Source organism: Microtus pennsylvanicus, chromosome 7 (genome assembly GCF_037038515.1).
Source record: "Microtus pennsylvanicus isolate mMicPen1 chromosome 7, mMicPen1.hap1, whole genome shotgun sequence".
NCBI lineage: Eukaryota > Metazoa > Chordata > Mammalia > Rodentia > Cricetidae > Microtus > Microtus pennsylvanicus.
This window is the reverse complement of record NC_134585.1, coordinates 2,904,515-2,930,224: the sequence shown is the minus strand read 5'-3', so window position 1 is coordinate 2,930,224 and position 25,710 is coordinate 2,904,515. Positions and strand designations below refer to the sequence as shown.

The following is a 25,710-nucleotide window of genomic DNA, read 5'->3' as shown; positions in this document are numbered from 1 at the left end:
GGCCCCTCACTTAAACAACTCCACTTGCTGGTGAGTAAAGCCAACACCACCAGAGGCACGGTAGAAAGCAGCATTTTCTGACGGTGATGTTTGGATGTGGAAGTAGGTGGGAGAGAAACAGACACTATTTCCCTCTCTATAAGAATCAGTTTTCACTAAATAACTGATTGAATTGCCTGTTTGGGTTTTCTGGAAACCAATTCCTTACTCTCCTCTACAAACAGCCCTTTCCAAACTGGGCGATGGTGGCGCACACCTTTAATCCCAGCACTTGGGAGGCAGAGGCAGGTGGATCTCTGTGAGTTCGAGGCCAGCCTGGTCTACAGAGCTAGTTCCAGGACAGGCTCCAAAGCCACAGAGAAACCCTGTCTCGAAAAAACCAAAACAAACAAACAAATAAACAAACAGCCCCTTCCTCTCCTCCCCTCAGCCCCCACCCCTGAGAGAAGCCTGACCTGGTTCCTGCTCGTTCGGGGATCCTGACAAGAGCTCTCCTCCATCAGCCTATGAGAACCACAAACTCCCCAAACCCAGTCTCCACCCATGCCGCTGCTGAGCTGTGGCTTCCTTGTCTGAACAGACTTTGGTGACATTGGAGCAGGGAGTCATTTTGGCCCATCTTTCCCACCTTGTCATCCCTCTGTGCAAAGTTTAACGTTTGCTTCCCAGGGAGACCAGAGAACATGCGAGGCTTGTCTATTGTGGACATTTTGGAGGATTTTAAAAAATACTACCTTTATTTTTACCTAGAACAAAATTTAGCTTAGTTTATTTACTGTGATAAAAGGTATACTGTATTTAACTTGGTGATTATTGAATATTAATTTATTTATTAAGTGATGAGCAGAATGATGAATAGAAACCAACTACCTTGGTTGTCTTTTTAAATGTTTGTCAGATATGGTGACTCAGTTGCTTCTAGATCGCAATGACTTTCTGATGACTCTGTCAAAGATTATTCCATGACGTCAGACTGTGTGTGCTGGGCCGACTGACATATGATGTAGAAGATGACACTGTGGTGGCGGGAGATTACTCATCCCCAACCTTGCTTTATAAAATATTTGAGTTGATTTTATTTAGGTAAAATGTCATTAATGTGAGTAACTGCTATTAATGTTATTTGTCAGCTAAGAGATTATTTATCATCTGGAATGGACTATCCAGATGATTTAACAAATACTAAAATACTTTATAATTTATTTTTAATTAAACAATATTCTGGAAACTCAACTTTTAGGATAGATTGGAAAGATGATGTTGACAGGCTTATTAACTTCTGTGTATGTGTGTGTGTGCATGTAGGTCTATGTATGTGTTCATAAATGTATGTATGCATGCATACATGTGTGTATGTATACACATGCATGTGTGTGCATGTGTATATGTGTGTATGCATTCAAGAGCATGTGTGTACGTGTGTGTGTTCAGGCAGATATGTGAACGTGTGTGTGTGTGTGTGTGCATGTGCACACGCAGGTGGAACCTGAGGGTCAGTGTCCAGTATTGTTTCTCAGTTGCTGTTAACCTCATTCTCTTGAGACAGGTCTGTCACAGAGACCTAGAGCTTTTAGGCTGGCAGGCCACCAAGCCCTGGGGACCCGCCTATCTCAGCCACAACAGTGCTGGAACTAGAAGAGGACACTAAGACTTTTTTATGTGGGTTCTGGGTACCCTCACTCAGATGGTACACCCCATGCTTGTATGACATGCTCCTTTACAACTGAGCCTGTGATCCCAGCTAGTACAGAGGTTAAGGCAGGATGGTCACAAGTTCAAGGCTAAGCTGGACAACTAACGAATCCTACCTCAAAGTGAAGAGAGGTCTGGGGCTGTAGCTCCCTGGCAGGCACCTGCCCGGCATCCATGAAGACATGAATCCAACCCCTAGTGCTTAATGAGTCCAGTGTGAACTTTGACCTCTAAGGAGGTTGATGCTTTGCCATGGCACAGCTGACGGGAGATCTAGGTGGGAAAAGAAACCTAAACTCTTCCCTGAGTGGTACTAACCTTCACAGCTGTGAGAATCCCAGCTCCCTCCCTGAGCATCCACAGGAATTCTGGATCTGACCTCAGTGTGTTGTGCTAAAGAATATAAAACCAGGTAAGTTGAGTTAATGACATCAGGATGAGGAGCCTCGCCTCCAGCAGACACCCACAGAGATGAACACATCTCCCAGGGCTGCACACCAAGTCAGAGAACTGCTTCAGTCCAGATCCAGCTCTGCTGCACACCCCATACTCCCCAGACCCTTGCTCTCAGGACTTCAACTGAAACCTGGCAGGACCCCACCCTCATCCCCTAGGACGCCCAGCCTCTGTTTTGTGTGTCTCCATTGAGGACTGTGGATAACCACAGGGACCCTCCTGTGAGCTTCTGGAGGCTCCACTGAAATCAGCAGCAGTTCATGGACCAAGCTGGAGAAGCCCCTCATGTCAGGACTACACCATGACTAACCTTCAGTTTCCATTAGCTTCTCAGAGATTTCCCTAACTGAAGAAGTGCAGACTCCACTGTCCAATCAAGAGCCTGAGCTCTGCCACATCATCAGTAGCTGGGGATAGCTGCTCCTGGAGATGTCCACACACCACAGCCTTCTCCAGCTCTAGTTAATGTGAGAGACTGTGGTGACTTCATCTGAAGTGGAGGCACTTAAATCACTTTTGACATCTACATCATTAAACTTCAGTGCAGTGAACCCTAAGTTAAAGGTGCCTGACTTGCAGCAATCTTCCTTCACCCCCTTTGCTCCCACAAAGCTTCAGACACACAGCTGTCCCAGCAGCCTTGTGTAGGAGAGGTGAACGCCCCCCGCGCCCCCCCCCCCCCCCAGCACCCAGACCGGTGAATGAATCACAGACCATGAGAGAACGGGCTCAGCACTGTGGTCTGATTAATGTTCCAGCTGCAGCTGGATCAAGCATTTAAGACAGTAAATACACCAGGCAGGTGTGGCACACAATTTTAATCCCAGCGGATCTCTGTGAGTTCAAGGCCAGCCTGGTCTACAAGAGCTAATTCCAGGATAGGCTCCAAAGCTACAGAGAAACCCTGTCTCAAAAAAACCAAATAAGTAAATGAAACAGTAAAAAAAAATGATCCTTTAAAAAACATTTATTCTTTGAAAAAGTTGTACATGTGTACAATGTATTTTGATCCCATTCAATACCACTACCTCCTTGCAGCTTTCTCTGAGACCCCCACCATGTCTCCCTCCGAACTTCATTTCCTCTTTAAGGAAAAAAATTAACAGCCCACTGAGTCCAGTAAGCGCTGCCCACGTGCACACAGATGTGAGGCCCATCCACCACGGACATGAACTACCAACGAACAGCCTCCCTGCCTCCACAAAACAGCTATTGCTTTGTTTGTTTAGTTCTTGGTTTGTTGGTTGATTTGAGACATGCTCTAACAAAGTAGACCAGGCTGGCCTCTAACTCACAGAGACCCAGCTGCCTCTGCCTCCCAAGTGCTGCGATTGGAGGCTTGGGCTGCCAGGCCAGAGTGAGTGCCCTTTTAATGGAGGGAATTGCAAGTTTCGAAGGGGACCTTTCTACTGCATCTTTAGCCAGCAACTGATGATGCGGGTCTGCTCTGCTGATGATTGGCTACTCACACTGACTTTACCCAATCAGCACCAGAGCAGTGACTCCCCCTGATTCTTACTGTCCTGGCAATGGGTAAAGAGAGGACATAGTTCCTTCTGTGTGAGCTTGTCTGCTCCTCCTGTTCCGGTCTCTCCTCTCCTCCAGCATGATGCGACTCTGGCTCCTCAGAGGCCCCTGGGTGGCAGCTGTGACTGTGGTGCTGATGGTGCTGAGCCCTCCCGTGGCTTTGGTCAGGGACCCCCGACGTAAGTGTGCACCTCAGGGGGTGGGGAACTAAGGGGGCCGACTTCTCACTGTCCGGGTCCAGCCTTTTGAATCTACTGATATTTTCTGTGACCACCCACTGTCCTCACATTAAAACCAAACTGTTTCCCCAAATAGGAACCTGGATGCCTGTGCTCTCAGATCTATATTATAAAACATGGAGTTAAATTAACCCTTTGCACAGGGCTTGTCTTTATTGTGTTGAGCTATGACAGACAAAGAGATTTCTCTTTAAAAAATAGAACTTCATGTGTGTATTTGTATTCTATGTTGTATGTATGTTTCTGGTTTTGTTTTTAAGTTAAAAAATCAGTCAAATATTGAAGTAATCAAAGGTTTCTCTGGAAATGTCACAGAGTCAGGGGAAAGGACATGCATCCTGTAGATGATCCCTGTGCATCCTCTCCAGGCCATGAGGCTTCTGCCTGGGCACCTGGGAGGCTGAGCGCAGGGCTCAGTCTTTCTCTCTGCCTTACTCCAGTGTCTGTGCAGCCTGTTCTCACATGGGACCCTGATGGGTGATGCATTAGTTCCCTTTCTCCTTGGGAGCACAGGGCAGCTAAGGCAGCCTTAGAGAGCATGGGCTGTGTGAGCTGTTTCAAAGTCTGTGAGGCCTCTTCTGAGACCCCGGGGCAGGTTAGAGCCCATTTGATGTTTGTGGTTTGAATCTATCTCTATTTCATTTTCTCCTGCATTCTCCATCCTGAGCCCATGGAAAGGACCTGACTCCTCTTCGCATCTTGTGATTCTCTTCCAGATTCATGACCCATACCTATACCACACAGAGAAAAATCAAAGTCTGGGGTCTGCATATGGGATAAAAGATGGGGTTATTAACACTGCTAAGCTGTGACCCCAAATGCTGGGACTGTGGCCGAGCCGTCTGAGCCTCTGTGCTTTAACTGATGAAACTGTGGCAGTGAGGATGAGGATGGTGTCCATAGAGATGTTAAGGTCTTGGCAGGGATGACGGTGTAGAGCACTGGGGACTGCTGCTCACTGTGTGCTTCCTCTCTGTGAGTGCTGTCATCCTACACATCAGATGACACAGAAGATTCCAGGCTGTGTCTCACCTCATTGTCACACTCCACAGTCCAGACTCCTGCCCTTGCATCACCATCCTGCACACAAACTGTTTTTTTTAAAGATTTGTTTATTTAATGTATGAGTGCTCTATCTTCATGTATGACTTTATGCCAGAAGAGGGCATCAGATCCCACTAGAGATGGTTGTGAGCCACAATGTGATGCTGGTTCTTGAATTCTGGACCTCTGGAAGAGCAGCCAGTACTCTTACCACTGAATGGTCTCTCCAGTTCCATCAAACTAACTCTTCTTATGGCTTCTGAAACTGTCATTATCCCTCCATTTTTAAAATATAAATCAAACCCTTCACTATTGTCAGTAACATCTCAAAACACAGGGACCAGTAGCTCTATCTCTGAAACTTTACACAGTCTCCCTCTCTCACAGTCCTGAGTCATGATGACTGCTACAGGTATTATCCCACAAAATGCCCCGAACTTCATCTTTCTTTGTATTTGGTGAGCTGATGATGTCTGGTGCTCACATGTATTTGAGTTACTGTTAACAGACCTCTTGTACATTTTCTGAGTTAAATTAAACATTAAAATGAAAAACTATACATCTGATGTATCTTGACCCATCTCTATTGAAACTACAGACACTCACATGACTGACACCCTCACCTGTCCCTGGGGTCACACTTGGCACCTGATTAAAAAAGTTCTGGTTTGTGAATTTTCTGGGTCTGTAATTTCGATAAGGGATTGTGGGTCAGTGTTGGGATCATGGTTTTTATTTCCAGAAACTTCTCCAGTAGTTTCCAGAAGCTTCCATCAACCTCACAGCTTCCGAGTTGGGCTCCTCTTGACCCCACTCTCATCCCCCCCCGCCCTCACGCCCTGTGCACTGTTGATCATGAACTCAGGTTGGCAGGAGGTGTTGTCTCAGCTGAGATGCGCCCCCTCCCCTGACACTGACAGTCCCCACCCTCTTCTTCTGCTCCACCTGTGACGCATCTTCCATGTCACTCCCCAGAGAGCTTCTCTGTCCCCTCCTGTCACTCAAGTCTCCCTGTTACTGGAACTCCACCCCCTCTCCTATTTGTTCCTCACTCTCACAATTTAAGCTCTGAAGTGGAGGGGCCAGCCTCTGTTTTCCCTCTGTGGATCCCCTGGGTCAGCACAGATCAGCACTGAGGGAGATTTCCTGTTCCTTCTGCTGTGTTTATGGTTGATACAAGAGCACAAGGAATAAAAGGAGTGGTGTCTTCTGAGTAGTGAGCACTGGCTTCCAACTTTGTGGGACCAGAGAGGGGCAGGTGTGGGACCAGAGAGGGGCAGGTGTGGGACCAGAGAGGGGCAGGTGTGGGACCAGAGAGGGGCAGGTGTGGGACCAGAGAGGGGCAGGTGTGGGACCAGAGAGGGGCAGGTGTGGGACCAGAGAGGGGCAGGTGTGGGACCAGAGAGGGGCAGGTGTGGGACCAGAGAGGGGCAGGTGTGGGACCAGAGAGGGGCAGGTGTGGGACCAGAGAGGGGCAGGTGTGGGACCAGAGAGGGGCAGGTGTGGGACCAGAGAGGGGCAGGTGTGGCATCAAAGAGAGAAAAATCCTGCAGGCCCCTCTGCCCCTGGAATACAAAAGATACATCTGTTGGGTGCTGATCCTTGGGGAGTTAAAAGTTAACACCAGACCTTCCTGGATGGCCTGTGACAGGATTGTTCTGTTCTTATACCCAAATGGGACATTTTCCCTTGGAGCTATAAGATCAGCAGCAACATTCAGCTAAAACTGAGCAGGGGACATTTGCCTTGACTGAGAGAGTATGACAGGGAAAGCCCACAGGCTGTGGCCCTACACAGGAACCACAGACAACTGAGGAATTCTGAGGGTGGGAGAAATGCTCTTCCCAGGCAGGAGCACACTAACTGGTTTCCAGTTCCAAATGGTCAGCCCTAAGAACATACATACAATAACATTATGCAGATGAGAAGGGTGAGTTCATGTATTTAGGAAAGTATAAGTATATGCATATATATATGTATGTATGTATATATATTAACCATTAATAACAAAAGTGGCCATGAATTTGAAAGAGATCAAGAAGGGGTATATAGGAAGGCTGGGGGGTTGTCAATGATACAATTATATCACAATCACAAAAACTAAGAGTCTCATTGGCTGTATAAACCACACTTAAGAGCAGGCCCTATGCCCAGCAGTAGATGTTCCAACACAAAGTGAACTCAATGATATTCTTCTCTCTCTCTCTCTCTCTCTCTCTCTCTCTCTCTCTCTCTCTCTCTCTCTCTCTCTCTCACCATACAGGTATTTTGCTCATATATTATGGTTTAAGGTTCTGTGGCTTTTATTTTATTCCTGTCAGTGTGAATGTGTGTGTGTGTTGTTTTATACTAATTTTTTTCTTTTGTCTTAGTTGCCTGGTTTTTTTTCTACTGGGAGAGAGAAAGAAAGATTAAGGATTTGGGTGGGTGGAGAGATGGAAAAGATCTGTATAGAGCTGAGGGAGGGGAAACTGTGATCAGAATATACTATATAAAAAATCTATTTTTAATAACAATAATAATGTAGGGTTCGAGGAAACACTGAAGGAAGACCCCAAGACTCAAATAGCATGTAAGAACAAAGAACATTTACCACACCACTTGCATGTGGGGTTGCTCACCTGTACAAAATGGCAATGAACTCTGGCAGGAATATGGAAGTTCCTTCTAAGCATAGCGAAGGGGGCTTCAGGAGCCATTGGTCATCTTAGACTTGACTGGCTAAGCAAGCTGCAGTTACATCAGTATGTTTCTAACTGGCCAAGATTTAGGCTTGTCATTTTTGGACTCGTTTGCACAAGCTTGGATGTGACCCAGAAGGGGCTGCTGGGTTTGTCCTTGAGACACTGCGAGAGTGACTGGGACCCTCTGTTTCTCTCCCTGGACCCTGAATGTAAGAGCCTAGAAGATAAATGGCTCTTTGTTGGAAAAGACACCTACCTGTGTGTCCTTCTCAGAGAACTCAAACTGAAAAAGTGGGGGAGTTTAACCCCTTCAATAATACAGTGGAAAATAAAATGGCCAATCAACCTCCGCAGTCACTCGGGATCTGGGGGTCATGGATGAGGATTAAAGAAAAGTGTGGGCACCTCCTCTCCTGTTAAGGCTGGATGTGGTAAACTCAGATATGCCGTGTTTGGTTGATATCCATGGGAGGCCTCACACTTTTCTGAAGAGAAATGGAGGAAGAGTGGATGTAGGGGGATGGAGGTGGGTGGAGGGACTGGGAGGAGAGGAGGTAGTGGAAGGAAAGAAGGGAGGAATAGACAAACTGGTGCCAGGAAGTGGTGGCACAAGCCTGAAGCAGATGCAGTCAGATCTCTGAATTCGAGGCCAGCCTGGCCTACAGAGCAAGTTCCAGGACAGCCAGGGATACACAGAGAAACCCTGTCTCAAAAACAAAAACAAAACCCCCAAGCAAAACAAAACAAAACAAAAAACCAGAAAGAAAGGAGGGAGGGAGGGAGGGAAGGAGGGAAAGGGGAAGAAAGAAAGAGAGAGAGAGAGAGAGAGAGAGAGAGAGAGAGAGAGAGAGAGGAAGGAAGAAAGAGAGAGAGAAAAAGAAAGAAAGAAAGAAAGAAAGAAAGAAATAAAGAAAGAAAGGAAGGAAGGAAGAAAGAGAAAGAAATCTGGAGGCTATGAACAGAGGGCTGTCCCTTTCTCTCCTAGGAATGGAGGGGATTTTCCCAGAGTTTCTCCATCTCTCCTTGTTTGCACCCTTGTCAACTGTCCTGCCTGGGCAGGGCTGTGTGTCCTTCTGCCCTGTGGGTTGTGGTGACTTCAGAGGTGGGCTGTGACGAACTTAGGTCTGGTCATTTGTGGCAGCTGTAGAGGAACCCGGGGACTTGGGCATTTGTCCCAGAGAAGAAGATCATTTCTGTCTCCACAGCTCGGTTTTTGGAACAAGTTAAACACGAGTGTCATTTCTACAATGGGACACAGCGTGTGCGGTATCTGTACAGAGACATCTACAACCAGGAGGAGGTCGTGCGCTTCGACAGTGACGTGGGCGAGTTCATCGCGGTGACCGAGCTGGGGCGGCCGGATGCTGAGTACTGGAACAGCCAGAAGGAGGGCATGGAGGACACACGGGCTGCGGTGGACACTTACTGCAGATACAACTACGGGGTTGGAGAGAGCTTCACTGTGCAGCGGAGAGGTGAGATGTGAGGGGGAGAAGTTGGAAACAGGTTGGGGGCACTGTGAGGAAGCAGTAGGAGTATGTGTGCATGCGTGCTTGCACGAGTGTGTGTGCATGTGTACAGCAGCCGGAGAGGCAGTGGGTTTCCTGCAGCTGCAGCCACAGGTGGTTTTAAGCAGTCTGACTGGAGCCTTGGGCACAGAACTCCTGTCCTCACCAGAAGGTGCAGCCCTGTAAACTCTGATCACCTCTCCAGCCCTGATAGAATGTCCAGACTGCCCAGGACAGCGGAGGGGATGGACACTGTATAAAGATGCATCAATCTAAGCTTAAGCAGGAGGGTTAGGAGGAAGGGGTCCGACAGAGGGAGGTAAAGACCCACCCCAGGGTGTGGGCTTCCCAGAGACAGTCACACAGAGGGAGACCTGCCCCTGGCTACAGCCCCCACAGGAAGAGCAGGCAGGGGGTTGTATTGGCTTCAGTCATATACAGTGTTTGACTCTCAGGAGACACCTCAAAATTTTGCTGAGAATTTTTTTCTTTTTTTTTTCTGTTTTGATAAGAGACTCATGAGGTGGCTCTGCAGGTTCCTCGGGTGGGGGTGAACTCAGGAGCCTCTACTGTTGCACAGGGGTTTAGTGTGTGTCCCTTCCCTGTAGTGAGTCCCTGGTGAGAAACTGCAGGTCACAGCTGGGGACAGAGAAACAGCATAGCATTTGCTGATTGTTGCTTAGCTAGAGGCTTCAGCCACCCCAGAGTGAGGCCTCTCTCTCCTCTCAGGTCCCCAGTGTTTCCTGGACTTTCCCTCCTCCCTCAGCTGAAACAATGTGTGCTGTGCTCACAAAAGCAGCTCACTGAGAATGAAGTGTCAGACTGAGCTGTGTGGGGAGTCAGAGGTGGGGAGGTTCGTGACCTGTGAATGGAAGATTCCAGAAAGAGCTGCCCCTGCTGCAGGGCTGGGGACTCAGGAGACCTTCCGTGATGTGGGGAGGTTGGAATGTTGCAGATCCACAGCCTAATCATGATTAATCCTGATCTGTCATTAGTCCCCTTAATAGACGTTCTTTGTCCTCCTCTGTCTCTGCCTGGACATCCTGGACTTCCGAGTGAAACCTTTCGGGATGTGTGGAACTGTCAGGCACATACTTTCCCACTCAGAAGCCAAGACTGTCATCAGAGCACCGAGGCCATGGCCAGTTCCCCACTGTGTTGTGACCCCACCCACCCGATGCTCCCACGATGCACTTGGAAGTTTATTCATCAAATCCTTCATTTTGTTATCATGAAAACATCACAGATCAATCACCATGTGGGAAAATGGAATTTGGGGTCATCTGACTCTGTGTTCTTGGGCCATGGCCACACATATTTGGCTCTAGAATCAACTGTCCCTTGTCCCTCTGAGGGGACACCTGAATCACTGACTGATCACAAGGCGCCTCTGCCTTTTCTGGGCTCCTTAGGTCTAAAGTCCCTGCTGTTGTTCGCTTCCTTATTCACGACTTTTACTTTACTGGACGATCCACACTCAGCCTTTAACTCACGTTTCCTATCTAATGTGTCAGCGTTGCTGTCTTGATGAGGAGGAGTGTAGTTACAGGTCGTGTTCTTCTCTGTGTCACTGGGACGGTGTCTGCTTCACGTCCCTGCCTCAGATCTGCTCTCCTGTCTGGTGTGAGAGGCTGTGGGTCTGGGAACCGAGAGACACCTGACATCCTGACACTCAGGCCCCTTCTGTAAAATGAGCCCATGTTGGCATGTGACCTGCGGACCTGGTCCTGAACACTTTACCATCTCAGGGTTACTCGGGATGTCACCCAGTGCCTGACAAAGTTCTGGATTTGGGGTTCTGATCAGCTGTGTTTCTTGACCTGGTCACACAGAACAAGAAGGGAGAGGAAGGGAAAGTGGAGGAGCCAGGAATGGCCGCTGTGCCCCTCCAGTGTTGGAAATTACAGAGCAGAGAGAAAAGCCAGGGAGCGTGCAGGTGTGGGGATGGCAGGCTGTGGGCTCAGGTACTGCCAGGAGTGTGGTGATTCTGGTTTGGTGTGTGTCCTAGTCAGGGTTATTGTTGCTGTGGTGAAACACCAAAACCAAAGCAAGTCGGGGAGGAAAGGGTAATTTAGCTAAATACAGTATCTATGTTCATAAATAAATGAAATCAAGTTAGTAACTCAAACAAGGCAGGAACCTGGAGGCAGAAGCTGATACAGAAGCCACGGAGGAGTGCTGCTTCCTGGCTTGCTTCCCATGGTGCTCAACCTTCTTTCTAATAGAACCCAGGACCAGCAGCCCAGGGGAGGAATTTTCTAAACTGAGCTTGTGTCCTTTCCGATAACATCAGCTTGTGTCAAGTTGACATAAAACTTCCCACAGCCATGTGATGTGTTGAAAATCCCACTTACAGAACTCAAGGTGGGGAGTTTCTTCACAAAATTTGGGAAGATTGTCGAGAGCTGAACTGAATTTTTTGTTTTCAAAGAAGGCTTTTTAAAACTGCTTTGAAGGGGGGCAGGGAGATTTGCAGCGACACGATGAGAACGGCTCTTACCCTGTGTTGTCCAGACAGAAACAATAGGAGAAACACAGGGGCTTCTGTAGTTCAGGTAGGATTCTCCCCAGCACTGCCTTCTGTGTTTGTCCCCTGTTTTGCATGGGTCAGGGTGCAGACTGCAGCTCAGCTCACAATCCCTGCAGCTCATGCTGACAGGCCCCTGCTGAGGTGACAGTGAATCCCTGTGTAGCAGACATTAAGACAACATTGACCTAAGGTATGGCGAAGCTGGCTTATTTGGAGTTTTGCAAAAGCAAATGAGAAAAGATTCCTCAGTAAATCTTTCTGTCTCATACACAGAACTGTCATCTTCTATTGTAGCACAAATTCTAATCGGTATTAATAATAAAAACTCAGAGTCAGCTATTAGGAGGTGAAAGCTGAGAGATCGGAGAGCAGAGCCAGTCACTAGAGTTCTTGCCTCTATCAATGTTCAGACCAAAGGGGCGATCGTGTCCTCAGCCTGCATCCTGACACTGACTGCCTGGACCGTACTGCCTGGACTGACGGTCTCAGCCTGCACTGAGCTCCTGTCTCCTGCCTTATATTCCTCTCTCTACCCAGCCATATCACTGCTGTCTCTACCTCCCTAGTGTTGTGATTAAAGGCTGTGATCCCAAGTGCTGCGATCACCTTTGTATGAGCTCTGTTTCTCTTTTAAACAGATTTAATTTTGTGTAGCCTGGGGTAACCTTGAACTAACCAAGATCCATCTGCCGCTGTCTCCTGAGTGCTGGGATAAAAAGTGTGTGCCACTGCCTGGCCTCTAGTGTCTTAGATCTCTGTGCTTTGATTTTCAGGCAAGCTTTATTTGTTAAAACAGATCAAAATATCAGTACAATCTATAGACAAGAAGAGACAGACTCTAGGGACAAATGTGTGTGATTTAGCCATTGGGGAAATTACCACAGCTGGAAGAAGAGTCTTTCCCTGGCAGAGAGGACATTCACCTCCAGATGGTGATTCCTTCAGGGAGTTGAGCTGAGAGCTGAAGTCTGTAAAAATACCCTTAGTCCAGGGACAACTGTGTTAGAATCTTAGTCCTGTCTGGACCTCAGCCTGGGGGCATGGTGGCTGACAGGAGGCCAACCAGGGAGGACAGCTCCGTCCTTATGACTTACTCTCACCTCCCCTTCTCCTCTAGTTGAGCCCCAGGTGACTGTGTACCCAACAAAGACACAGCCCCTGGAGCACCACAACCTCCTGGTCTGCTCTGTGAATGGCTTCTACCCGGGCCAGATTGAAGTCAGATGGTTCCGGAATGGCCAGGAGGAGAAGACTGGGGTCGTGACCACGGGCCTGATCCGGAATGGAGACTGGACCTTCCAGACCCTGGTGATGCTGGAGATGGTTCCTCAGAGTGGAGAGGTTTACACCTGCCAGGTGGAGCATCCCAGCCTGACCAGCCCTGTCACAGTGGAGTGGAGTGAGTGGGAAGCTCCTGACCATGTGAATCCCCGCCCACCCGGGAGGGGCGTGGCTTACCCCTGTCAGCTCTCTCTGACCCATGAACCCGCCCCCTATAGGGCGTGGTTTACCCCTGACTGTCAGATCTCTCTAACCCTCTAAATCCCTGCCTCCAGGAAGGGGGAGTGTCTTACCTCTGCCTGCTTTCTCTGCCCACACACTATTTCCACTGATTCTGTGCTGTCCTCTCCTTCCGCGTGGCTCACAGGGTAGGTGTGTGATCTTCCACAAGCACCTTTGCCCCTTGGAAGCAGTTGTGTCCCACACACTCTTCTGAACCTTCAGTGACATCACAGGCCCAGGGGCCTGCTTGGCCCTGGCTGCAGCCTCTGCCTCTGGCTCTGCCGGGGTTGTGTTTCTGCTGCTGCTCATGGAGGTGATGGACAAGGAGCAGCCCCATGGCTGACCTCAGGGACGTCCAGTCTCAGCTCTGTCCAGTCTTAGCTCTGTCAGCCTCAGGACTGTGCATCTCAGAGCTCAGGGGCTTCTGTCAGCTCAGCTCATGGCAGCCATATTAAGTCTTTTCATGCTGTGAACCTCTTGTTGTTTGACTGCTTCCAAACATCAGCAGGAGTGTTCAAGTCCAGATCCCCTAGAACAGGCTTCTTCCTTGGTCTTAAAGCTCTGAATCTCAAGGTCTCAAGTGGATGCGGGATTTGGGGTGAAAACCTCTAAACCCGGCTTCCTTTCTCAGGGGCTCAGTCCACATCTGCACAGAACAAGATGCTGAGTGGAGTCGGGGGCTTCGTGCTGGGTCTGCTCTTCCTCGGGCTGGGGCTGTTCATCTACTTCAGGAACCAGAAAGGTAAGGAGCCTGGTGGTGGCCAAGACTCCATAGCATTTCAGGGAAGAGGCGTGCTTTGTTCTCAGGATGTCACTGGCCCTGTGACCTCAGGTTCAATGGGCTCTGAACCCAACAGTCTATAGTTATTGGACTGAACCCTAAAGAGTGATAGCATATGGAGATGGGAAAGTTAAAATGGTTCTGACTTGAGAACTGGGAACAGAGGAAGAGTTTAGGAAGAGCCACTGGGCTGGTTTGTGCCTGAGGCTTCCTGAGCCCCCTCTCACTGTCCACACTGCCCTCTGCCCTGGCTGCTGAGCTCTGTGCTGCCGGATGGATCACAGGTGACAGATCTGCCTCCATGCATTAATGTCTATTTTGTTCTCTTCTCTAGGACAGTCTGGACTCCAGCCGACAGGTAACACCCTTCAGTCTTTCCTCAGAGACAGATCTGCCTTCCCTACAGAGTGGGCTGGGGTGTGAGGGACACTCAGGGGAAGATAGAGACCCCAGGGCCTGGCCAGGTGGTTTGCACTGAGCCATGTTCCATCCACAAGTCCTGTGCTCTGAAGCAGTGTTGACCTGGGGCGTGAGAAGTTCTCTCTGCTCACTCTCATGCTGTCAGGAGAGGTCTGAACTGGTGAAAGAAGCCACTGCAGAGTTAGGTCTGGAAATGCCACTGTCCCCTGTGCTCTGCAGGACTCCTGAGCTGAGGTGACAAGGCTGAAGGAAGGAGCTCTCTTCCCATGAAATCATGACCTACCTGGCTGGCTTGAGTTCCTCCATTCACAGTGCTGCCCAGGACCTGAATCCTCCTGGTTCTGGACCCTGCAGACCTGTTCTCCCTGACAGCCTGCTTAGACCCTGCCTGGGACTGGCAGCCCTGGGACAGAGGTCCCCTCCCTTTTGTCCCCTGCCTTTTGTCTGGAGCTTCTGAGCCAGGCTGCTGTCATGATGCTTTCTTACATTCTCCTTAAATAAACAAAGAATGAAAATCACCTGCTTCAGAGAGTTTCAAGAAGAAATAGCGAAGAGAAAAAAATAACTCACTGTTATATACCGTTTGTGCAAGATAAGCATGACAGTTTGGGTATAAGAAATAAAAATTCAGTGTTATACATTACTTGTTAATTAGAGTATTTTTCTGAATTGGATTGAATTTGAAAAGACAACATCTAATAGATCAGACATGTTGTTTAAGCATACAAGAACGGAATTCTGAGAGCTGTGGTAGAGGAGGGAGATGTTGCTGTGTCCCTGTCACAGTGTGGGTGAGGACATGGTCAGGGCAGTGCTCTGAGTCCCAGGAGCTCCGTCCTTTGCTCTGTGGAGCAGCTGGAGGTAAGAGAAAGGCGCTTGCATTGGTTGACAATCTGGAAGGTTCTGCTCTAAGGTTCAAACTGATGAGCCAGTCTCTGAACACTTGAGGATTTCCTCTGGCCTCTATGTTATGATTCTGCATGCCAGAGACCTTGGTGGGTGAGAGCCAGAGGCCTCATGGCAGGCGAGAGACAAACATGCCATGCAGGCAGAGCTTACTGTTGGAGCCCATGGGAGTATACAGTGAATGCAGAGCTGACAGACCAACAGGCAGACCCACAGGCAGTGTATACCTACACGTCCACATGGAGCAACCTGTTTTGCAGAGCTATGGGAACACTTGTCTTTTGAAAAGTCGCTGCCATATCTATAAAAACCTTGTGAGGCCATGGTTCTCCCTTCAAAATGGGATTTATTCCCAAAACCTCAGCTGTATGACTTCTCCTGCATGGGCATCAGAATGACTATTCCGTTCCCCCACACCATGGGCCTTAGAGACAACATTCCCTCTCTGTTCTAATAGTGAAATTTACAGAGTCAATCCCACAAATTTACCTGCTAACAGACCACATAGAAATTTCTTTTTTATTGTTTTTATTCAGTTATATTTTTCTCTGTTCCCCTCCCTCTCTTCTTCTACCCTGGCTGGGAGCAGGTCTGCTTTGATTTGATTGTCTGCTCTAAAGTGGAGGGCTGAGAGGGAGAGTGAAGACCAGGCTGAAGTAAAGGTAGGGAGTGTGGGCAGTTAGAGGCAGAGACACAAAGAGTTAATCAGCGTTATAAAGCAAGATTAATTCAGTTTTTTGAACATCTCCTATCGAACTGAAAAATATCCTGTAGTGTTTTTTACAAATCACCAAAAGAGCATCCTCTCTCCACAATCTGTTTATGGCCAAGCTGACTGGAAGCTCCTGTACATGGCCACGTCTTCTTGTAAACAAACCAGGAGCAGGAGTAGCCTTATCTGTAAGTAGAGAGTGGCTGAGCTCTCCTTAGGTGGGGTCAACAAGGTCTGAGAAAACTTTTTGTGTAAGTTTTACTATAATTTAACATGCTTACAATAAGTACATAGAGCCTGGCTCTAGAAGGCTAAACTAGCACCAGGTAATGAAGTCATACTTGACCAGTGGACTTGCCACACTGGAATCATTAGTTTGATGATGCAGTTAGTCTCAGGGATTCCACACTTGCACCTCAGAGTGTCAGCGCTCCAAGGTAACATCCTCTCACACAAACTATGTTTCTCTCAGAGTAAGAATTTAGGAAACAAAGTTCTGCACAACCAACTCTAACCTCCAAGTCCACAGTCACCAAAGTCAGAACGAGGTCAGCCTCGTTCTTGAGGCAAATTCCCGAGAACTGTAAGTAGAGCCAATTAACTAAATTCTCTCTTTCCACATTACAACTGTAGAACAGGCGTAAGGGTCTACATTCCCACTCCACAAAAGACAAAGAGGTAAGAAAAAAAGGGTAACTAACCCCCAAAATTCTAAATCCCAATTAGGAAAGCAACACAAATTCTTTAAGCTAGGGAAAAAAATCATCTCTGACCCTTTGTCCCCCATTCACGACATTTTGTGATGTGGGTGTTACCTCAAGGAATCAGGGATCCCTACTGTGTGGTATTTCTGGCCAAGAACACCCAGCAGCCTTCCTCTTTAGTCCAGTGATCAGCCTCTCATATGGATATACTTGGCACTACCTTACGGGGACACCATAGTGGCCTTAGTCCTACGGTACCCAGGTAGCCCCTGAAGGAGAATATGGGCTCTGTCTACTCTGAAATTCAGACCTCAATGGTCAGCAGTTTTTCTGAGTAGAGCATTTTGCACAGGGCTCTACTGAATGTCTAGGACATCTCAGTACTTGAGTGATATATGGGGATAACCTACAAAACTTTAAAAACTCAGTTTTCAACAAATTATGGCTTAAATTGCCTCTGTTTGGGTTTCCTGGAGAACAATTCTTTACTCTCCTTCACAAACAGCCCCTTCTTCTCTCCCCTCTGTCCCCACCCCTAGATTCTGTAGAATAATCCTTTCCTATACTATAAATTTATATTATTCTCACTGGTCAATGAAAAAACTGACAGGCTAGTAGCTGGGCAGGAAGATAGGCAGGAAAGTCAAACTGAGAATTTTGGAAAGGAGGGCAGAGTGAAAAGATGCTTGCCAGTCACCCAGGAAACAAGGCACACTAGAGGACAGGTAAAGCCATGTGGCAATTCATAGATTAATAGAAATGTGTTGATTTGAGTTGTAAGAATTACTAACAATCCTGAGCTATTGGCCAAGTATTTATAAATAATAAAAGCCTCTGTGTGGTCATTTGGGAAGCAGCTGCTGGGTATTTGATATCAGGTGATTCCAACTGGAAATGTCTGATTACATATGTTTTTCCAACGTGTGTTCAGAATTTCCACATAAAACCTGACAAATCTTAAAAAAGGATTTTAAACACACAAAAGCAGAGTCAAGTGTAGCTTCTTGGTAACCATCTTTTCTCTGGTAGGCTCTGTTTTCAGGTGGTGAACAGAGGCATGTCTCCTTTATAAGACAGCTTTCTGTCTTGGTGCTAGCAGCAAGAAATGGAAACTCTTTTAAGAGGCCCTACAACCAAATATTTACATGGTGTTTAGGAGCAGCCAGTGGCATGATACTTTGTGGTAGCATGAAGCCCTAATTGTGCCAGAATTGGGGCAGTAAACATGGCTTCCAGAGCTGGTGATAAACACGCATCTACCATGAGACTATCTTTTCAGGGAACTGAAGGGAAGAAGCCAGCTCCAGTATGCCATGGTCTAAGCTACACAGCAGTGTTTTTGCTCATAAAAGAAAAGGATACAGATATGTAGTAATGACAGATTCAGACAAAAAGAAAATATACAGTCTTAGATTAAAAACTATAATTTTAAAATAAAGTCCTTAAAAGGAATATAGTAAGGAAAATATAATAAGCTGTGTTAAGATGGAAAATACACAGAAAGTCTGGATACTGTAATTGTTTTTGTCTTTAAATTTTTTACTACTAATGACTAAGAGACATTTGATTATGAAAGCTTCTAGATCAAACCAACATATATTTAAAAATATCTTGACGTCAAAACTTAAGTCAAAAGATATGTTAATTGGGAAAGAGACTCTGTTTTTATTTTCACTGGGAATGAGAGGCTCTGGATTCATTCTGGGTTAAGAAAAAATAGGTTTGATCAAGGAAGACCCTCTGAAAAATCTCCCGTGGGAATGGGTGGCTGAGGTCATTCAATGTTTCAGAGTTTCTTCTGAGTTCTGCTTCCAGAACATATTCAAGGCTGCTGGCTGAGATGCTCCAGCCTCACAGAATATCCCAGCGAGGACTTGACCATAATCCTGAACTTTCTCAGGGTCCCCCAGAGATTATCAGTGCCTCCAATAAACAGGAAGTAATTTAAAGAACTTCCCCTACACTCCCCAAAATAAATTACGAATGTTTGTCATCATTTAGGGGCTTGATTACAAGTTGTTATTGGTAGTGGTCAGGAAAAAAGCTAAACAAAAGAGTTTAGATTCAGGGATTCTGTTCTGAAAACAAAGAAGGATATAGAAATGATAGGATAAGATGGTATATTATTTAATCTGATATAATATAAAATACAACTATTAATCATACATATTTTAAATTGGAATGGGTTTTGAGTTGTTGATACAAATTTAATTTTGTTTTATTGTATTTCTATTTCAACTCATGTCTATGGTATGTTTATGCAGCTTATTTAAAAAATGTAATATATAGTTAAGAAATACAAATTAATGGTCAGCTATAATAACAAATTTATAGTCACACTAGTTAGAATTTCTAGGTATACAAATATATATTTCAGATACACAGGTAATCTTCAATCACTTCAAAGACCTACAGAATATGGTATGGTATTGAAAATGTTTTAAGAACTTAGACTATTCTCATCAGTGAGACATATCTGCTCTGGTGGCACTAATTACTTTAAAGAAGATGATGGGCATTGAAGAAACTCCATATGGAATGTTTTTGTATGACAAAAGCTAGGCATGTAGGCAAAGAAACTACCCATGCCACAATTGTTGACAGTTACTATCCAAACTGGCCAGCAGGTGCAGTGGCATTTCATTTACATGTTAGTAAATAAAACTTGCCTGTGGATCAGAAAAGTAAAACAGCTATACTGGCCAGCCTCATAGACCAGGCAGCAATAAGACACACCTTTAATCCTAGTAGCCATACTAGCTTGCTATAGAATCCAGGTGGTAATGGTAAATGCCCTTAAGCCTAGAATTTGAGAGGATTATAAAACAGAAAAAGACAGCTCTCGGTCACAGTCTCATTCTGGGATTCTTGGAGGCAGGATTGCCATTTTCAGACTGAGGGGGAGGTAAGAGCCAATGGGCTGGCTGCTTTGTTTTGTTTTTGGTCTTCAGGTTGTACCCCAATTTCTGTCTCTGAGTTTTTATTGATTGTTTTTCAAACAGGATGCAAGAAAGGTGACTGCTGAACTTTGCCAACAGAAGTTAAGACAGTCCTTCCAAGTTCCCTGTTTCACAGGAAAGTCTTTTAGACATTCTAGACCTGTAAGACAGAGTTCAATGCCCCAACATTACAAAGGAACTTTAGGTGTCTGTCCAAGTAGCCTGATGTCCCTGTCATTAGGTAACATTTCACCCTCTGGGTTCATTGATGGAGTTGAAGACTAAATGTTATAATTTTAGCTTTCCTTAGTTTTAATAGAAAATAAATTAGATACAAAATTTTAGACTCACCAAGATGAGACAGATAATTAAGTATTTTATCCAATATGTTTCACTGATTAAAATAGTCTAAGTTCTTAAAACATTTTAAATACCATATTCTGAAGGTCTTTGAAGTGTTTGAAGATTACCTATGTATGTGAAATATATATTTGTATACCTAGAAAATCTAACTAGCAAATGAATTGGATAATGTTACTGTAATTCTTACTTAATAAATGTTTTCATTGTATATAGTTTTACTCTATTAAGGTTGAAATCCTCTTTTTTAATTAGACAAAAATGAGCAATTCTGTGGAACAATCCTTTTCTACATTATACATATAAAAATGCTGACAGACCTGTAGCTGTGCAGGAAGTTAGGTGAGAAATCCAAACTGAGAATGATGCGAAGAAGGAGGGCAGAGTCAAGAGACTCCAGCCAGCTACACAGGAAGGAAGATATACTAGAGAACAGGTAAAGGCATGAATCACATGGCAATACATAATTAATAGAAATGTGTTAATTTGAATGTAAGAACTAGCTAGCAACAAGTATGAGATATTGCCTGAGTATTTATAATTAACATAAGCTCTGTGTGGTGATTTGGGAAGTGGCTGCTGGGTATTTGGGAACAGGCAGACAGGATAGGATGTGTCTGATTACATGTGGGAAAAGCCCAGCCTGGCTTCTGCTTGTTCAGGACTCCTGACAAGAGCTCTCCTCCACCAGCTCAGGAGAACCACAAAGGCCCAATACCCATCACTGTGGCTGCTGATATGTGACTTCCTTGTCTGAATAGACTGGTGACCTTAGAACAGGGAGTCACCTTGGACTATTCTCCCCACCTTGTCGTCCTTCTGTGACCCATGTGTAGAATATAAAGTTCACTTCCCTGAGAGACCACAAAAAATCTGATGCTTGTCTATTGAGAACTTTTTATAGGGCTTTTAAAAATATTGAATTTCTCTGTTTTCATCGAGAACAAAATTTAACTTACTTTATGTACTGTGATAAAAGATATTTTATTGTACTTAATTTCCTGATGATTTACTATTTAGTATGAATGCGTGCACATGTGTGTCTGCAAAATATAACAATGAATGGAAACAAAACTGCCTTGACTGTCCATTTTCATGTCCAAACATGGTGCCTCAGTTATTTCTAGATCCCAATTAATTTCTGATGATTTAATCAAAGATTACTCTACTATGTCAGACACTGTGTGCTGGGCTTACTGACGTATGACATGAAAGTTGACATTGTGATGGCAGGGGTTTTACTATACCCAAAATGTTTTTTTAATATTTAAGTTAATTTTATTTAGAAAAAGTAACATTAATGTGAATAATCTCTGTTAATTCCATGTTGTCAGAAACTTACTCATCACCAGAGATGGACTATCAATGAAGTAAATATGAAAATAATTTATCACTTTTTTTAAAACATGAAACAACATTGCAGAGGTTCAACTTACAGGATGGGTTGGAAAGATGGGGCTAACAGACTTATTTCTGTTGGTGTCCAGGTGCAGGTGTGTGTGTGCGCGCGCGCGCGTGTGTGTGCGCGTGTGCGCGTGAGTGCGTGTATGCACATGGGCAAACATGTATGTGCATGTGGAGGCTAAAAATCAGCCTCTGGTGGGCTGGAGAGATGGCTCAGTGGTTAAGAACATTGCCTGCTCTTCCAAAGGTCCTGAGTTCAATTCCCAGCAACCACATGGTGGCTCACAACCATCTGTAAAGAGGTCTGGTGCCCTCTTCTGACCTGCAGTCATGCACACAGGCAGAATATTGTGTATATAATAAATAAATAAATAAATATTTTTTAAAAACCAGCCTCTGGTGCCATTTTTCAGTTACTAATAACCTCACTCTCTTGAGACAGGGTCTACCACAGAGACTTGTAGACTTTTAGAGCTTTTAGGCTGGCAGACCATCCAGACCTGGGGACCCACCTGTCCAGTCACTCCAGTGCTGGGATGAGAAGAGGACACTCTGTCTGTTTCCCATGTGGATGCTGGGTACCCCTACTCATGTCCTCATCCCTGTATGACATGTTTCTTTCCAACTGAGCCATTTCCCAAACCCAGATTGATCAGTTTCTACAGTGTCCATATAACATGGAATTACAGGACAGTAATTCAGCATGACCATTTATTAGTGGTCAAATAGTGAAATAAATATTTGAAAACTAATCTTTCCGATGGCTACTGTGGTGACTCAGCAGGTGACGTGTTTGCTATCAAGCCTGATGAGCTGAGTTCAAGCTCTAGGTCACTCATGGGAAGAACTCATTCTGAGAGTTGTGCTTTGACACCACTTGATGCTGTGACAGGCATGCTGTGACATGTGACACATACATAAACACATGGTAGATAAAAACATGTAATAAAAAGGTAAAACATTAATAATCTTCCCACCTGAGCCTCTAAAAAGTTTGTGATCTCAGCTAGCACAGAGGTAAACACGGGAAGGTCATAATTTCAAGGCTAACCTGCTAACTAATGAATCCTGCCTCAAAATGAAGAGAGGTCTGGGGCTACAACTCTATGGGAGACACTTGCCTGGCATGCCTGAGGTCATAAGCCCAACCCCTTGTATTTAATCTTCCCAGTGTGAGCTCTGACCTCTAAGGAGGTTGATGCTTTGCCATGGCACAGCTGACGGAAGATCTAGATGGAAAAGGGAACCTAAACTCTTTCCTGTGTGGTACTAACCTTCGCAGCTGTGAGAATGCCAGCTCCCTCCCTGAGCATCCACAGCAACTCTGAATCTGACCTCAGTGAGTTGTGCTAAAGGATAAAACACCAGATACGTCGAGTCAATGACATCAGAAAGAATAACATCACGTCCAGCTGACACCTGCAGAGATGAACACATCTCTCAGACCTGCGCACCAAGTCAGAGAGAGAACTGCTTCAGTCCAGATCCAGCTCTGCTGCACACTCCACACTCCCCAGACTCTTGCTCCTAGGACTTCAACTGAAACCTGGCAGGACCCCACCCTCATCCCCCAGGATACCCCGCCTCTGCTTTGAGCGTCTCCCTTGAGGACTGGGCTGTGGATAACCACAGGGACCCTCCCGTGAACTACTGAAGGCAACACTGAAATCAGCAACAGTTCATAGACCAAGCTGGAAAGGCCCCCCTATCAGGACTACACCACGACTAACCTTTAGTTTCCTTTAACCTCTCAGGGATTTCCCTAACTGAGTAAGTGCAGACTCCACCGTCCAATCAAGAGCCTGAGCTCTGCCACATCATCAGTAGCTGGGGAAAGCTGCTGCTGGAGATGTCCACACACCACAGCCTTTTCCAGCTCAAGGGAATGTGAAAGACAGTGGCAGATTCACTTGAAGTAGATGCATTTAAATCACTTTAGACATCTACATCATTAAACCTCAGTGCCTGGCTTGCAGCAATCTTCCTTCACAAGCTTCAAACTCAAAATTGCTCCACAGTCCTGTTTAGAGGTGTAGGAGAACTGAATGCTCCCCCAGTGTTCAGACTGGTGAGTGAATGACAGACCATCTTAGAGCTGGCTCAGCCTGTGGCCTGATTAATGTTCCAGCTGCAACATTTATCATTTGAAAAAGTTACACATGTATACAATGTATATAGATTCTATTCACCACCACTACCTGCTTCCAGCTTCCCCTGGGACCCTCCAACATGTCTCTCTCCAAACTTCATATTCACTTTTAAAAAAATTACCAACCCATTGAGTCCAGTTTGCACTGTCCACATGCACAGAGATGTGGGGACGTCCATGGGGTCAGGGAATGAACTACCAACCAAGCCACACCCTGTCTCCCCCCACCTCAAAAAAAACTATCCTTAGTCTGTTTTTTTGTTTGTTGGTTGGTTGGTTGGTTGGTTGGTTTGAGGGAGACTTTTACAATGTAGACCAGGCTGGCCTCTAACTCAGAGACCCAGCTGCCTTTGCCTCCCAAGTGCTGGGGTAGGAGGCTTGGGCCTCCAGGTCAGGCTGAGTGTCTTTTTTTAAAATATCATTTATGTACTTATTCTTCAAAAAAAACCACTCTTTTCTCCATTGACATACCAATCCCAGTTCCCAGTCCCTCCCCGCCTCATGCTCCTTCTATCTTTTAATGGAGGGAATTGCAAGTTTCATAAGAGGACCCTCTTACTGAATCTCTAACCAGCAACTGATGATGCTGGTTTTCTCTGCTGATGATTGGCTACTCACACTGACTTTACCCAATCAGAACCAGTGGTGTCCAAAAGTTAGAGATGATGGAAGAAGAAAGAGATAGGGATGGGACAGCAGCCAGGGGACCAGAAATTCCTCACCCACCTCTGCACCTCTCTCATGCCTCATGAGCAGATCTCCCACCATCTTTCCCTTCCTGAGTCACCATCTCAGGAAGGAGTCGGTTTCAGGAAATCCCCAGCTATGTGATCTCCTGATCCATGTGGCCAGGAGACTAAACTGACTTTGTGTTCCCAACATAAATCCTAGCGAGTCTCCACACTGGGGGCAGCATTTATCATCAGGCTGGAAGGAAGCTCAAGACTCACAAGTTCAAGATTCAAGCTCCTGAGTGCTGTCGCAAAGTGGAGTGGAAAATGATCCCGCAAGCAAGAGGCCGCTCTGGACACTGCACAAAACGGGCCATAAAATCTCCGTTGCAAGTGTCTGGCTTACTCAGGTCACTCTCACGAAACCTCAGCCCACAAACAGCTGGCAGCGTTTGCTATCTGTACCCTGACTGTAGCCCGCAGCTGCTTGAGCCATCACTAAGTAAAATGCACAAAGTCTGTCAGACAAATTCGTTTGCTCCAGTTGAATCCTATTCTGTTTCTGTTTTAGTAGTAGCTTACATTGTCAAAGGTTGTATTCTTTTCTATGTAATAAGATGCTAAAATTTGGGGCTGGAGAGATGGCTCAGCGATTAAGAGCACTGGCTGCTCTTCCAGAGGACCAGGGTTAATTCCCAGCACCCATACGGTAGCTCTCAACTAGCTGTAACTCCAGTTCTGGGGATCTGACCCCCTTTTCTGGCCTCCACTGACAGCATGCACACGCTGCACAGACGTGCACGTAGGCAAAGCACCCGTATACATAAAATGAATAGATCTCTTTAAAAAGAGTCACAAAAATTTTAAAACGATAAGTAGAATAGGGAAGTATATTAACTCTGTCTCAGCCTATTGGGTGTACTCATGGCAGTTGCTCAGATCAACTCCTGTTGACACGTCCTCAGGAATTTTCATGAGTGTGTACTGTGATTGATTCCACTTGTGAGAACAGGCAGTGTGAGGTTCAGATACCTTCCATGGTCCTCCAATCTCCAGAGTCCATGAGACAAGCAGAGTAGCTGAACCTGAGAGGGGTTCCTGGGGGCCCCAGCTGATCCATGGGGAGCACAAGTGAAACAGAAGTGGAGGGTGAGCCTGTGGAGCGGAGCCCTGGGTGAGCTGACATGCCTGACTGACTGTCAGATGGTGTCCGATTCAAACGGGACTAGAGGACGCCAGAGTTGCAGCAGGTCAAACTGTGGGTGTTGACACCTGGCTGAGGACACAGGATGAAGACTGATTTTTCTCCTGTGTTCTCAGCCGTATCCAACAAAATCAACATCTCACCACAGTTTTCATCCATAGAAGTTAATTTGGATCCTTAGAAAACCTAAATCAAACCTGCAAAAACGTTTTTTAACATTCAGTCACTCCTCCTTCTAGTGCTTGATGCGGATTCCGACGTAACAGTTCCGCACAAC

General features: G+C 46.0%; 1 protein-coding gene across 2 annotated transcripts in view; it reads left to right on the top strand.

Annotated features, from left to right (window-relative positions):
* The first annotated feature begins 3,644 nt into the window (after positions 1 to 3,644).
* The window catches only part of LOC142854247 (H-2 class II histocompatibility antigen, I-E beta chain-like), a 122,292-nt gene continuing 100,226 nt past the window's right edge, over positions 3,645 to 25,710 (top strand). The window contains exons 1-6 of one of the 2 annotated variants that reach the window (XM_075979550.1): positions 3,679 to 3,854; positions 8,848 to 9,117; positions 12,798 to 13,079; positions 13,815 to 13,925; positions 14,299 to 14,322; positions 14,604 to 14,902. In XM_075979550.1, coding sequence (XP_075835665.1) covers positions 3,755 to 3,854; positions 8,848 to 9,117; positions 12,798 to 13,079; positions 13,815 to 13,925; positions 14,299 to 14,322; positions 14,604 to 14,617 — 801 coding nt within the window. In that variant the 5' untranslated portion in view covers positions 3,679 to 3,754 and the 3' untranslated portion in view covers positions 14,618 to 14,902. Of the gene's footprint in view, positions 3,855 to 8,847; positions 9,118 to 12,797; positions 13,080 to 13,814; positions 13,926 to 14,298; positions 14,323 to 14,603; positions 14,903 to 25,710 lie in introns of those variants that run through there. The other variant, XM_075979551.1, reaches the window with a different exon arrangement.